The sequence below is a fragment of the Oryzias latipes genome, chromosome 15, assembly GCF_053564925.1.
Source record: "Oryzias latipes strain Hd-rR chromosome 15, Olatipes_Hd-rR_3.1".
Classification (NCBI taxonomy): domain Eukaryota; kingdom Metazoa; phylum Chordata; class Actinopteri; order Beloniformes; family Adrianichthyidae; genus Oryzias; species Oryzias latipes.
In genome coordinates, this window is record NC_136251.1 from 11,675,201 (window position 1) to 11,690,780 (window position 15,580).

The 15,580-nt window shown below is 43.2% G+C and overlaps 1 protein-coding gene across 8 annotated transcripts in view; it reads right to left on the reverse strand.

The window, feature by feature from the left end:
* birc6 (baculoviral IAP repeat containing 6) overlaps nt 1-15,580 on the reverse strand; it is a 103,849-nt gene that overhangs the window by 36,806 nt on the left and 51,463 nt on the right. For all 8 annotated transcript variants that reach the window (XM_078931716.1, XM_023963259.2, XM_078931717.1 and 5 more), the window contains exons 55-64: nt 15,363-15,506; nt 14,948-15,077; nt 12,381-12,512; nt 11,541-11,702; nt 11,282-11,455; nt 9,867-10,066; nt 9,352-9,688; nt 9,049-9,266; nt 7,357-7,521; nt 6,433-6,604 (exon numbers count right to left, since the gene is read on the reverse strand). In XM_078931716.1, coding sequence (XP_078787842.1) covers nt 6,433-6,604; nt 7,357-7,521; nt 9,049-9,266; nt 9,352-9,688; nt 9,867-10,066; nt 11,282-11,455; nt 11,541-11,702; nt 12,381-12,512; nt 14,948-15,077; nt 15,363-15,506 — 1,834 coding nt within the window. The remainder of the gene's footprint in view (nt 1-6,432; nt 6,605-7,356; nt 7,522-9,048; nt 9,267-9,351; nt 9,689-9,866; nt 10,067-11,281; nt 11,456-11,540; nt 11,703-12,380; nt 12,513-14,947; nt 15,078-15,362; nt 15,507-15,580) is intronic.

A 15,580-nucleotide genomic window follows, 5' to 3' on the forward strand; every position in this document is an offset into this window, starting at 1 on the left:
ATGTAGCACAGGAGCTGACTGGCTCCACCGACTAAAGTTTGGAATAACCTGAAATCCTTGCAGTTTGATGCGAGGTAGGTTCTAAAACATGGTGGTGCCATTATCAACTAAGCTAAAGAAATGTGGTCTTCATTAAGAGAGCAACAAAACATGGGGCGCGGGCTTTCTCTTTGGGTAATTGAGAGCTGTGGTGACATTCAAAGGTTTTAGCTCTCATTAGTGGCTTAGTCCGTGGTGATGGAAAGCCAGGGGGTTGGCGGGAAAAGGTAATGTATCCCAGAAGGCTTTGCCGAGACACAGATGATTAATGTGGAGAGGCTCACTGGGCTGACTGGGCGGCAGAGCTCAGAAACTGGTGGAAAGAAGTGAGAGGAGGTAAACGCCTGCCTGCCCGTCAGAGAATTAAAAAGAACATTTTCTTAGTTTTGGGAAGAAGATTGAATCTGAATCAGTTACTAAGAGATGTTTTTGAGCCTGGAGTTTTGAAGGTGGGCTTCAGTTCTCACTCATAAATAGATCACACCTGCATCAAGAGTTCAAGGAGAAAAATAAGCACCATATAAAAACAGAGAGTAAACATCTACTTAATATCAACTGACTGGCCTCTATCTGTATAAATTGAACCATATTTGTGAGAACAGTTTTCATGCTAGCTAGAATGTTGGCATAATTGCTAAGCAATAGTTAAAGCAATTTGCTTGCAATCTCTGAAAAATGGCTGAATATGCAATTAACAACTATAAAAATATAATAGTTTAGAAACTAGTTAATTCACATTTTTGTACAGTTTCTAGCAATAAGTTTAAAAAAATTAAATTTGTATAAGAAAGAAAAAAATGAGAAATGAAGTAAAGCAGAGCGTACTTGCAGAGGAAAATTATCACTGGTTGCTAGGCAACAGCCGATGAAGACAGTGGTGTGAGACTGAACATGAGCATCTTCTGAACACTGGAGACTTGGCGATCTATCGCACTGTGTTTTGTGCTCCAGCGAGGAGAACGGGAAAAAGGTTAAGCACACGCAGGACGGGGATTGCTGCTGTTGAAACTGAGGATTCTACGTCGTCATGGGAACGGACCGGGATGCAGCCAGAATGATAATCTGTGTAGCTGTTTCAGTAAGGGGGTGTGCGTCAGGTGAGATCATGGGGCTGTAATGTAGAACAGTTGACTTAACCTAGGAGAGCTTTTTTACAGACATCAAGGCTTCTAATATTTGCAACATTTTGTTCTAATAAAGAAGTTAAAAGGGATAAGGTGGAGGGAAAGAATGTACACGGTAATTCTATAGCTAAATATCATGATTACCATCTGCTAAGAGCTTTAAAAGCTTAAGAACTGGAAGTTAAGGGAAGTATTAGTAACCCTTGTGCTATCCTAGGTACTTTAACATTAGGAGTTGGGTCATCAAGACCCCATAAGACAGTGCGCTGAACCTTTATCTTTAATGATTTGTGATCTTCACTGGTGTCCATGGATTACATGAAATCCTCTTCACCTTGATCCACCTTTGTCATGGTAGGGAGAACACATCAATGGTCATCCTGACCACATAGGATAGCACAAGGGGTATTAATCCTTGGTTCTCCATAAACTAATGTCTTAGTCACAACTGTCCTTATGAGTGGATATGGGCGTCCTGCGAGTGAAGAATGGGTCATGCAGGTGGCCTACACAAAATATTAAGATTGTGAACCTCTGGGTGAGCCCGCAAAGTGAAAATGTTTCCCCATGTTTTTTTCTACATACATGCATGCTACTGATGAAAGGTCATGTTGTCACTTAAACACGTAAGTGCAAGTAAGATTGAAGTAGGTAAAACGCAGGCACGTCCTACAGATATTGAATTTTTTCCGACCCCCCTAAATCTTGCGCACTCTGCAAGGAGCCCGTAAACAAAGTATACCAGGGATGAGTCGATCCTCCTTCCACGACCGTTGTGTGATCCTTGCGTGCAGCCTGGCTGACAATATTAGACAACAGAGGGTAGAGTGTGTGGCCTTCCTATGGGCACTTGCCTGCACACCCTATGTGCACGAATTTCCACGCAGTCAGGAGCCAGTACTCACACATTACAAAAGAAGGGCTCCGTACAACAGCATCACCAGTACGTCATACATGCGTTACTTCACACGACAATCGTACGTTATATTTTCATGACATTATTTGAGGTGGGTTCTCAAGGGAACTGGAATCCACACCCGCGTGGCCCTGAAGATGTGGCCACGCCTGTCTACGACCCTCTACGGGCCCATACACCTGCAGCACCGATACGAGTCAACCCCCTGTATGGCTGTGTTTGACTAAGACATAAATCCGTCCAACAAAACATCCAACAGTGCAGATGAATATTTGGAGTAGGGATGGAAAATACTGGAAATATTGAAAATATTTTTTACTGTTATGTGACATGACAATATTTTTAAACAGGTGTTGGTCGATACAATTACCAATATGAGATTTTTAAATCTATTCTTTTCACAGATGTGACACCAAGTCTCTACTGTGTTAGAGTTAATTCTGAATGTGTAGATTTCCATAAAGAAGCTTTTCTTTTTAGCTCTATTTCACTCGTGTAACGTCTGGAGACACAGAAAGAAGATGAATCAAGTGCTCCGTGACTTGCAACGAGGAAGAGTGAAACAAGCCGTTCATCACAATGAGGCAGCTGTCATGTAAAGCCACGCTGCACTTTAGTTTCCATTGAATTTGTGGGAACAGTTTTCAAACTGGTGAAAATGGCTTCTGAATCAGAGCAGCTTGGATCCGACTCTGATGTGGACCAAAATGTCCTTCAGGGGAAACAAACTCACAGGCATCTGATGAGGGAAAGCTCAAAAATCACTGATTTAGTAATCTGCTAACTCAAAGAGAGAAGAAGAATCATCAAAGGCGCCAATTCCAAAAAGAGAAGAACTAACGGGTGAGTTTCAGAAACACTCATCCAAAACCTGCAATGAGAACGCTAAACATTTAGAGAAAGTTTCTTGAAAAAAAACTTTACTTTTGCTTTGACTGATTTGTCTTTAAATGGTAATTATGTCCATAGTTAAACCAGACAAGAAGTTGTTTTTTGTTTTTGTTTTACTCAAATAACCAAATAAGTCTTTGCAGGAAGATCAAGTTTTGGATCTACACTCCGTGCCATAAACAAACATGTCGTTTTCTGGTTGATGCTCTCGACATCAGTCTGTTATAAACCCGTCACCCCAGCTGGTAAAACAGTCTTAAAGGAGACTGCTCCATCATAAAGGCTCTGATTCAACAGACAGTGTAGTGACACAAAAATAACAAAGGGCTGTGAACTTACAAAGTTTCACCCACACACACACACACACACACACACACACACACAGGCATTCGAGTGTGTGTCAGAGGCATTCACCAGATAATGAGGAGCAATTACAGCCGCTTGCAATGCCTTTTATCTGCTGTTATTTAATTATGAGACCATCAGTGCACACAAAAGAGATACTCCTGCACGGCAAAGCGGGCGGCGGTGCGGGGCGCACACAGGATGCAGGCGCTCAGCTCCACCTGCTTCCTGGCTGATAAGCAGCAGCACAATGAAAAATGGAGAACACAAACACTCGAGCTAAAAATCCACACACCTCTTGGGGCAGAAAGTGCCCGCCGTCGCTCAACAAACCAAACTAAAGCCATGCAGGTAAGAGAAACGGTGGCTGATGCTCCGAGCCACGCTGAGCTTTCATTACCGTGTCACTTCAGCCGGAACAGGTTGCTGAAAAAGTCAATGGACTAAGTTCAAAGCTGGTGCAACTCCCAACAAAACTCATTTTCTTAATTCACGGCATTAAGATTGAACCCAAAAATCTTTTTTCATGTCCAATGGGACATAATATTGGAATATTGCAAAGAAGAGCTCCACAGAAACCCTAAACCAAATCTTTATTTTCCTCGTCTGTCCCAATTTATCCACATGAGCTTCTCTCACAGCAGGAATTATGTAAGAACAAGCTTTATACTTTTTCTCCAGTTCTTCATCTTTGATGTCTCCTAAACTCATTTAGATGTCAAACTGCTCATTAAGCGATCTTGTGACAGCTCCACCAGCTGCTCCTGCAGGGAAACAAGTCTCCTGCTGTAAAGGTCACCTGTGACAACAACACACTCACACACACCGCTCATGATTCCATGGTCTGACGTCAACCATGGGATCATGAACGCTGAAAATGAAGTGTGCGGTGAGATTACTCACTTCCAAAAATGGACAACGGTGCGAGAAAGTGAGCACATAGCAAAGTTCCCTCATAGGTCCACCCACCTGTCAATCAAAGAAACACACCCCTAACAATGCACAAGTCTGAGCTTTAAAAAAGTCGAGCTGTTGATTTTTAACCCCCTCTTTTCATCTCGTTGTTGTCGGGACCATCTGCTTCATCTCTGTTAAAGCTCTGTTTATCATCTTGAACACCAACACCTAAAAACCTGCATCCGTTTCAGTTCAGCGGTGAAAGCCGTTCTGATGATAGCTGGTGGCTGATCTGATGCCACCTTCCAGGCTCTGCAGGCAGCTCGGGGATCACTCTTGGCCCCGACTGAGAGGCTCAGGGAATTACCCGAGTGTGAGGGAAAGCCCTCCGGCTCTGAGCTGCACCACGTCAAACATCTGACAAACTTCATTTGAAACAATAAGAATGTGTAAATCTTAAAAAACAAACAAAAAAAGACTAGATTTGGATCCAAGTCTGGTTTCAGTCCTGGGAGCTAGACAAAGAGGTCTCTGAGCATAAAGCTGCAGCTCCATCTGCTGTCTTAAGATGACTACAGCACCACAATGCCGTATCAGAAAAACTCCCAGAACTGTGGCTGCAATACAATAACATGAAACGCAAATGTGATGGGGCAGATGCTGTAAACACATGCAGCGGGGAGTACACATCACTGACTGATGGCAGGTTGGGGGGGGGTTGAAGGTGTCTCTTAAGACAAAGGTTCACAGAAACACCCATCTGACCTCAGAGACGTTTCTGCAGAACAAACGAGATTCTATCCGACACCTTTCCTCTGCTCTACTTTTCCTGTTCTTCAAAGAGTCCAGATTTGCTGTTGGGGTTCATCCCTTCCTGCCCCCTCAGAGCTGAGGCTCTTTTTGAAGAAGAAGGAAGAGCTGGAAGTCAGTCCTCTTCTCTCAGAATCAAGTCAGAGGAACGCTGCAGCATAGGGATGCTCAGTTTCGGGGGCAACGTCGCCGTGGTCACCTGCATTTCCCTCCAAGCAGAGACACATTTTCACCACAACATGCATGTGTTGGAGCAGAAGCATCAACTGAGAGAGCAGAGGGGAAAAATGAGCCACGTCACTGTGAAACTGTGAGCCATTTCCCTGATCAGCATCTGTTGTTTTTAACATCCCGCTGTCCCCAGTGACTGCCGGGAGTATCAGCATAAACACCTGCATCGTTTGATGCTGACCAGAGGACAGAAACCATACAGGCCTAGAAGGATCACAGAAGGATTATACTGTCCATCTCAGAAAAGACTACATTTTAATTTGCAGACAACAATAAAAGATTGAACAGTTGTAAAAGTCCATTGTTGAATTTGCTTGATGTTCGTGTATGGCTGGAAAATCGCCCCAGAACGTACAATACGACAGTATGTTAAACAAAGTCTGTAAAACTAAGGCTGTGGGTCCAGGGTTTAAATTTAATCCTGATTGCATTAGTAAACCTCTGAAGCATGTAGACATTCAGGGGCAAAGTGGGTTAAAGTCTTGCTTGAGGACAGGTCTACATGCAGACAGAGACATTTTTCTAGAAATGCTCCCATTTTCCCCATTCTTGTGAATAAATGTATGATTTTGTTTCATTATTGAGCACTTAAGTCCCTCTGAATCTCTGGAAATTTGGCAAAATAAGTCATGAAGTGGAGCAAAAGAGACAATGTTTTCCTGGCTGCTCCTTCCGCCTGTAAACTTTCATATCTCTGAGGGGACAGAAAGCCACAGCCAAAGAACAGGACTTAAGCTCCCCGCTGGCTGTTGTTCTTCATCACTGCCCTCCAACACCCCTCTCTCTGCTTTTCTTCTTTTTCTGTGAGGAACGGAGCATCAAGGCCAACGAGCGCTTCCTTTCTAAGCCCCTCTGTTCAGAAGCTGCTGTGTTGTTTGGACTCTGGAGCCAGCGGTCACAGCCACTTCTTTCTGCTGCTTCAGCCCGGCTGAGGCAGCTTTGCCGAGGCTGCTGCAGCAACTTTGTACAGAAGGGAGAATGTTGTCAAGCTCGCACTTTTGTTTCCATGCATACCTGCTCTTTTATTGGCTGTTCAGTGCAGTTTGACAGGTGATCCATCCTGCTTTTTATAACCCAACACTTAAAGCCGTTTCCTGTGATGATGCGTGACCATTGGTATCCCTCCGAAACATGCAGCTTCAGAGCATTTCTAAAAGATTTTCCCTGCATGGGACCTACCGGAGTCGTTCCGCAGGTAAGAGGACATGGCTGGGATGAGGCAGGACTGGCTCAGGAGCTCCTGGAGGACTGCGGGAAGCGCTGAGCTGTTCTGGGCTCTGCCATCTGCAGACGAGGCGTCAGCACTGGGGCAGCCGCCAGAGCCGGCTGGGTTTATGTAGCTCGCCAAAACCTGGTAAAGAACAGAAAACAATCATTCACTAAAACAATGTTTGTTTTTCAAGTGTCCTTAAACAGACTTACTTCAGTTAGACAGTTTGCAGGTTTACAAGCATAACGGCAAACAGTCACTTAAATGTAGAGCAACTCTTTCTGAAGCTCCAACAAGATTTATTTTTTAAGGACCCACTCCGTTCATCTTTTGATCTATTTTAAATTGCTCCCAGAGTTCTTTTAATCATTAATATGCCATTTAAAGCCAAAACCTTAAAAAAAAGTGTCGTTTTCTAAGACAGTTTCTGCAGGAGTTCATTAGAACTTCACCTGGGTTGTGGGCGGGACTGTTCCAACTTGGTCCCCCCTCCCAAGAGTTCTCTGTTAACACGCTCTCCCGCTAGCTTACAGCCCAAACTAACAGTAGCAGTGCAACAAAATGTTGAGCAATACTGGAGCTATCCAGTGTACAGACTAGATCCAGATTCCAGTTCAGACGAGGAAAACAAAGACGTGCATGGATTTAGTTGTCTTCCAGTGGATGCATCTGAATGGAGCGGGGCAGGTAGTCTGTGGCCCTCCCAGCGTTGTTTCTTTGTCCCAACTACAATTAAACTGCATTTTTGCGTCTGCTCCAGATTTAGAGCAATTTGAATAAAGAAATACTCAGAAATGCCCAATTTGAACATGTTAAAAACACCAAAAACCCAACTTTCGTCAAAGCGGGTCTTTAATTAACATCGGCCTTTGTGATACAGCAGCTGGGGTTACCTGGAGAAGACAGGTGACATGCTCCTCCTCCAGCCGCTGTTTGGTGAGAGCCTGCTCAACATCCCAACCCGAGGCTGTGGATCCGGTACCAAACCCAGTTCCTTTAGCCCAGTACAGTTGCTGCTCCTCACTGGTGCCCGCTCCATGACAGCTGGAAATCTGAGGCTGCAAACACCAAAACACAAACGGCAACAACTTAGATCAAACGTATAGATGACAAAAGCTGGAGTGTGAGCATCGCATTTTTCTATTTTGATCATCGACAGCAAATGAGAACTGGACTTAGCCGCCCCTCCCCCTGGGGACATTCTTCTTTAGAGAAATAAACAGATATTACTGTCATTCTATTCATAAAAAACAACGTTCTTGCTTCGATACCTTTTATTCTTGCAAATCCTAATTTTTTCGTCTCGATATTTTTGCTGAAGTGCAAGTGATTCAAGCTATAAACTGACCAATCAGGTGCCTCCATTAAATTAGTTGGCCTCGCGTCAAAAGTTTGATAGATTCTACTGAGCCCACTTTCAGTGGTAGGGGTGGGGCCTCCTAACTCCTATTATTATTATTATTATTAACATGCTCACTACTGATTGGAAAGAGTGGTTGCCATAGAAATATTAACTCAAGATTGACGCGGACCAATCACGACTTATTAGGAGCATCTGGTTCCAACAGACAGATATATCGTGGAAAATGGCGACTGAATTGACTTAATTTGGTTGGAACCGGAAGAGAGTCATTTTCTATGAGTGATGTCACACGCAATCCGTCCAGTTATATGTTATCCAGTCAATTACTGATGCAGGAATCAACATCTCTGTTCCTGTAACATCATCAGGTAATGATCATAATGGTGTCAACACAATATCTTACTAACTCTAATGTTTGGTAATAAAACCCCAAATAGCTGAGTGTTGAGAGCACAGAAGAAACAAAACATTACTGTCAGGATTTTTGTCTGCAGTCAGGACGATCACCTCTTTCAGACGCTTTTATACAATGAAATCGTTTTATTCAGAGCTTGTCATTTGTTGTCTGGAGAGATGCAGGTGAGAGATGGAAAGAGCCTAAAGACTGGAAAAGCTCCAAATAAAGACTGAGATTGTTTCCTGAGATCTGCTGTTGCAAAAGGCAGAATAATAACTCGGGGACAATGACAGCAGCCGCAGCAGAGGGCAAAAGATTCTGGCTCAGCCTCTGAATAACTTATCTCAATAAAATAAAGTTTTTCCATCAGACAGACTCTTGGAAAGTTTTTACTGAAACTTTAAAACTCAGTAGGAAATTTTCACAAAAGCATTTAGCTAAAAAAAGAAGAACATCCTAAATCTACCAGAGGAACCTCGCACAAGCTCAGAATCTACACAAAGTCAGGTTTAAAATGGGAATATTGAGACGAATAAAAATGATGATTTAAGCAGTAACTGTTTATTTGGCATAAATAATAGTAAAACTATGATTTTTATTCAGTTAGTAACATTCCAAACTCTTTCAGACCCTGGTTTCTCTGACAGTTTGACGTTTCAGCTAAATCAGGTTTTTGAGGAGAAACAGACTTCAAGGAAGTGCTTTGATTTGCCCATCAGCTGTCATGGTGAGGGGCTCTCAACATCCAAAAGCAGCTCTCATCAGACTAACATCGTGCTCATGTCAGCCTCTTTCAGGCAGACATCCTCTAGTAAGTGTGTGTACCTCTGACACGCTGGCGTTGGCGTTGGGGTTGCGGGGGGCGTGGTGGCTCAGAGCTGACAGACAGGCCAGAATGAGATGGATTGCTCCGATCTCCAGCGCCATGCGGCGCAGCAGAACGCCGTCGTCTGTGGTCAGAGGGGTGCTGCTGAACAAGGCTCGAAGGACGTGGAACGGTAGCGTGGGTAAGACGTTGGCTGAGGGGGACTGGAGGATGTGACCTACAAGAAAGCAGAAGTTTTACATAGATCTTGTGCGCTGAACATGCTTCAGAAGTCACAGAACACTCGGGGTTTTGGGACTTACTGCCCTCGCCGTCGTCAGTCACGCCCAGCACGAGTCGCAGCAAACACTGCGCGTGCTTTCTCTCCTTCAGCAAAACCTCGGCGTAGCCCGGCAGGCGCAGGAAGAGGCCGAAAGCGGCCAGCGAGTGTGCTGGGATGGGCGACATGGTCTGCACTGAGGAGGACGAGGACGGCGAAGATGACTGCGACTGCTGTTTGTTGATGGGTGGCGGTTCTGCGGCGATGGACTCTGGGGCCTCGTACACCAGTTCTCCTGATTGCTCGATGGTCACCCATTCGAACTGGTCGCTGTCCTTCGGCTTCTCCTGTGTGGTAGAGGGCACCACCGGAGCGCTAACCTGTGAATCCATTTGGCTTCATTTAAAATTCAGCTGGTATTTTTGACTTCACAGTGAAAAACAAGGAAGTTTTTTGTTTGTTTTTTAAAAAAGGCCTAATAATCAGACTTCATGCCAGCCTTTGAGAGGTTTTAATCATTAACAGAAGGAGCTCATGAAATGTTTCCCTGCGACTGACCTGCTGGATGACGTCGGGATAGAGCATAGGCAGCCTTTCTGCGATCAAAGCCAGGCCACCCATGCCGGCGAAAACCTGCAGCGGAGACTGGATGGGGTTGGTCTCCAGCAGCGACTCGTCTGTAGCTGCCTCCACACATTCCTCGCCCCCCAGCATGGGCTCGTCCTCGCCACAGCTATTCAGCATCTCGCAGTGGTCCGCTTAAGCCAAACACAGGACAGATGTGAGTCCACAGCTGCAGACATGCAGAGTCCAACTTGGAAACATCAGAACTTCTGTGCTGAACCCTAATCATGTGGATCATATTGTTCTGCTGCGTTTTTACTTCTATAAAATAATTATTTCTGTCCATTAAATGCATCAGTTTATCGGAATAGGTCACATATGCCTTCACAATCTTAAGTCAGTAAAATGCTGCTCTAAAAACCTAATGATGGAAACCCACAAAGGGTTCCTACAGCAATCCAAAAATTCTACTTTTTCTTCTTTAAAACCATTTCTACAGGGTTCCCATTAAACAGCATTCCAGCCATTAAACAGATTACATTTTTTATTTACCGTCTTTTAATTACAATTCTAACTCTGCATCTTTCTCTTTTATTTGCTTGTCTCTGGATTTCATCTTTAGACTATTTGATTCATCATTGTAGCCGATAACAAAACAAGATTAATTGGGGGGAAAAAAATAACCTTTTCTTTCATGTGGATTAACATGTTCATCATTCAATTCAATTCCAGATGTTTCATTTCAAAATAAAAATGACTGAATTACAGAACTGAGATGAATTCAGTTGATGGATTGTCCATCTCATAACTCATGTTTTGTCTTCAGTTTTCACTTCAGCGTTAAAGCTAAACAAAGAAGTTAAATTGTCCCCGTCACAGCAGGTTCAGCAGACGTCATCAAAACGCTTGAAATGAAACTGACCTAATACCGACCCATGACTCTGCAGAATCTGCCAGCTAAATATATCCGGAAGTTGCTGCATCTCTGGACTGAGCCGACAGCAGAAGCAGTCGTGACACCTAGCTCTTTGATATTAATTTTAACCCTTGGTGACCTTTAATTGACCTTTCCAAATGGTCAACTTTATAAAAGAATTTAAAGATTGTGTAAAATGAGATGTGAAAAACTGCAGCTCTACTAAGGCTGCACACACAAACAGAGGAACTGGAATCAGGCATCTTGAGTTCAGAAACACTCATCAAATTTCTCCATTTTAAATGAGCTTTTAAAGCAAAAAAAGGGATATAAAAAAGCCACTCATTGGTTGCCCAGGTGATGTGAGGCTCATGTTAAAGACGCCTGAAGCACCACGAGGTTTGTTGATCCGCTCTTTCTGTGACAACATGTTTTTTGGAACCAGAAACACAAGTCTTCGTAAATGAACCTGCCGATTAGACAGCTTCACTACCTTTCTCCGTGCGCAGCCTCTTGAAGGAGTCCGTCTTGGACAGGCCGGGATCAGAGATGACTTTGGAACCCAGTTTGACTGTTAGGTTGATGGACTGGTATCCCTGTGGTAGCTTGCGATCATAAAGGAGTGTCAGCAGCTGAGCCAGGGTCATCTCGGGTGGGAGGGGCTGACCTGCAGGCAGGAACGGGACACGGATTAGGTTTAGTGCTGAAGTCTGACTGCTGAGCTTCACGCCTGGGTTTGCTCTCCGTGTCACCTGGAAGAAGCTTATGGTACAGATGGAAGACAGGGACACTGATGGTCTTCGCTGAAGGGTCCACACCAGAAGAAGCCGTCAGCTTGTCACTCATAACGCGACCCCTCCTGGATGGTGGTCTTGGAGGGGTTGAAAGGGCCCGCTTGGACTGCGACTTCAAACCTGATGGACACATGGAATCATGAAAAGAGTTGCTGGTTTTGGCAGCTGTAAACTTCAATGCACCCGATGGAGCTGTGCTGACTTTCATGGTTTTGGTGTGCATCATTTGAAACTAGTGTTTTCTATCCTTCAGATTAAACTTATTTTTATTTATTTTTCAACTTGTCCTGTCCAACAGCTGAGCAGACAGATGAGAGCTGAAAGCCTCTTGTGTTGAACATATTTTACTGTTACAAAAGGGGTTATGAAACATTTGATACACTAGAAGTAGATTTTAATAAACCCCCTTTTGAAGCAGCATAAGCATTGCTGGATGTTTACAATCATTACAGTCAGGTTTTTAAGTAATATATATCCAAAAGGGGGACTGAGAGTGTAAGCTCCAGCCCAACCAGGAGAGCAGCCCCCCGCCATCCCGGTAGGGGGGAATAAATTAATTCTTTGTTCTCCAAAGGGAAATTCTAATCATTTCTCCTACAACTAAAAATGTAAAAAATGTAAAAGGCTTTATCCAGACTCACTCAAAAACAACTTTCTTCAAGTTCTACAAACATTAGATAACCGTAATCTTTTCTGTTATGAGCTATAGAGCTATGAAAATATTATAAGTCCAACACAAAGTGGAAAAAAACACCTAAAGATCCTGGACTTTCTCAGTTATGAAACACCTTTATTCACCTGAAGCCACCACCACGCTGTAGTTGTCCTGAAAGCCATTGTCAGTTTTCATCTTCTCTTTCTCCTCGTGGTTTTTCTTTTCCTTGTCCTCTTTCTGCTCGTTTATCAGCTTTGCAGTTATGCTTGGAGTATCTATAAGGATGAAAAGCAGAAATGCAACACTATAAGACTGAGAGAGCGTTGGGTTATTATGAAAAAACCAACAAAAACGGGCAAGTTCACATTTTTTGAATGTGTGGGCCGGGTAAGAGGAGCTGCGTCTGCTGCAGACGCGTCTCTCAGACACACGACTGAGTTTTCTTCAAGGTCTTCAGAGGTGAACCATTAATCACACACACAGCTATGAGCTCAGAGGTGACTGCAGCTCCAAACATCAGCACTGTGCCGCTGACCTTCAGGTTTAGAGAAGGTCCAGTAAGCAGCACATCTCATGGCTGAGCCTGGGACATGCTGGCTTCAAGAGACAGATGTTAACTGAGTAAATGAGGTGAGAAGAAAAGTGGAGCTCTGACAAAAAACACGAGACCATCTACAGATGTGAAAAACAGCTAAATCATCTTTTTAAGGACTCTAAAATGAGTCAACGGTCAGTTTAAACTGTGAAACACAGCAGCTGCGTTGGTATACTTCAGGATTCCTTGGCTGCTAAATGAACTGGTCAGTATATGGACTGGACAAGACAATAAAGAGAAGCGTTGATAAAAATTGAAGACAAAATGTTTGCTAAAAGGCTGTTTAGAGGTACCAAACGCTTTACAAACTCAGGACTATGTAGACAAAGACAAGTTTGCATGTATGTATTTTTCCCGATTCCCCCCCCCCCTACTTAAGGAAAGCAATAAGTACAAACGGCAGACAACTTAAAGCAAATTTTGCTTTTATTTAATAAAACGCAAGACATACTCAACCCATTTCTGGGATGAATAATAAATAAATGAACACACTCTTGGAATCAAAGTATAAGATTTTTCTTCTTCTCAGCCATGCTGTCGCTTGCTGTTTCGTGTGAGTTATGTTGTTGTTTGTTGCTTGCCATACTGCCGTGTGAAACTAACGCTACGGAATCTCTGGGGAGCCAAAAATGCGCCATTCCACAAAAACTCGATTTAGTCATTTTTCGCCCGGAACAAAAAATTTGAATTAATTCATTCAATCGATTTTTCGCCCAGGCCTATTCAAACCAAATGCACTTCCTGTTGGAAAAAAAAAAGCCTGATGCTAAAAGTTACAGTTACTCAGGATAACATGGAGTTTCCTGCCTGCACAGTAACTACACACTGTGGATATCAAACTGTGCTCAGATTAAATTCAAATTTATATTCAAAAGTAGATTATATGGAAGGTGCAGGAAGATGACCTCTCTCATTCAACAATAAAACGGACACTTTTGGGCCAAGAATTTGTTAAAATCCCTCAGTTTTTAACAAAGTTTCTGTCTTCAAACACAGCAGACTGACTGATATGCCGGGACTTCATGTGTGGTGATGCTTGTCAGAAGATATTAACTTCACAACAGAGTTTACAGTTTATAGAAACAACCAAAAGGGATAAAAAGCTGGAACCACGCAGTAGGTTCCCCCTGTTGAACACTGTAAGCATGTGCACGCTAACATTCCAGCTAAAGGAAAGGCTGCAGGAGCAGCGTTTGATTCTGATTTATAGTGAAAATGGCTACAGTCACACTATTGGGATAAAAAAATTCACACATGTCGATGTAGATATATTTTACATTTTCTATCTTTTTAAACTCCACGAGTAAAACATAATTTCTGTTTTCAGTAAACATAAACAACCAAACAAAGGGTCTCAGTTTATTTAAAACTGCAGGAGATGGTGAGAACCTGACATCACTTTGAGCTTTTAGTTTCATAGAAAACCTAAGCTGAGCAGGTGGAGAAAACACCTAAGACCAGAAACTGTCAGGAAAGCATATGTGTAAGGAAGAGTCTAGAGGAATTTGATACTTGGAAAAAAATAAATAAAGATTAATGTGGATTACTGCAGACGGATGGGATGAAGCTAAAAACCCTTTAAGATGATTTAAAAGTCCCAGTCTGATCATCTTGAATCCGTTTTAAAAGTGTTCCCAGGGGTCTTTTAACTATGATTATGTCGTTTTTAGCCAAAATCAAGAACAAGTGTCGTTTTCTAAGACAGTTTCTGCAGAGCGGAAAGAGTTCATTAGAAATTCACCTCTGGTTTGTGGCCGGGACTGTTAGCCATGAGCAATTTAAAGCTTTCTTTATATATTTTTTTCCTTTCTGTCCTCCATCATCAGAAAAATGCCACAAGAACATGTTAAACCACCATTTTCGTTGGAGTGGGTCTTTAAGAAGACAAACCTACCCACAGAAACCTTACAGTACAATTGGTGACCAAATCTCTAGTTCTTTTTGATGAATGACCCAGAAGGAAGGATGGAGAGATGAAGAGCCCAGCAGCTTATGAGGCGGAAGCGTAAGAAGATGACTTTGATTATAAGGTATTCAAACATTTCTGTGGATTTCTTTCCCTTTTTGCTCCCTGTTGTGCAACGAGGAACAAAAGTCGTTCACAGCGATACGTACCGGACACACGGTCCAGAACTTCAGCCAAGCTGGTGGAGATGGGCTGGTGAAGCGTGCGGTACTTGTGGCCTGCTCCGTACATGGGATGCTGGATCATGTGACTTGTGGCGTTGATGCGTCCTTTGTAAAGCTGGACAAAAAACAAGAGAACTATAAACAGGTCTGACGACAGCATCATGGGTTTTCAAATGCCTCTCAGTTTGTATGGTGTGCAAGGCATTTTAGTCAAGCAGAAATAACAATTTACTTTCCTGAACTCTTAAAATCAACTCTCTAAAATGAATGGGAATCAGTTTGAGCTGTAAAATACGGAAAATCAGGATGTGAGTGGAGCATTTTCAGGTTATGGGGGTTCTGCACAGCAATGGGCTGCCACCATGTGGTCACATCTGTAAAGAGGAGGAAAAACACCAACCGGACATGGAGACTGGAGAAAGACGGTGACCTTCTCGTCCTCCAACATCAGCTGAAGAAAAAGCCTTCGAATGAAACCTGAGATGTTTCCAGAAACAGGAACGTTGCCTCGCTGAGGAGCAGACTGGAAGAGCTCACAGAGAACCTGCAGCAAACAAAGCAGCCCAAAATAAAGAAACAGCACATCCACAGAAATACATCATTTAACAAAACTACAGG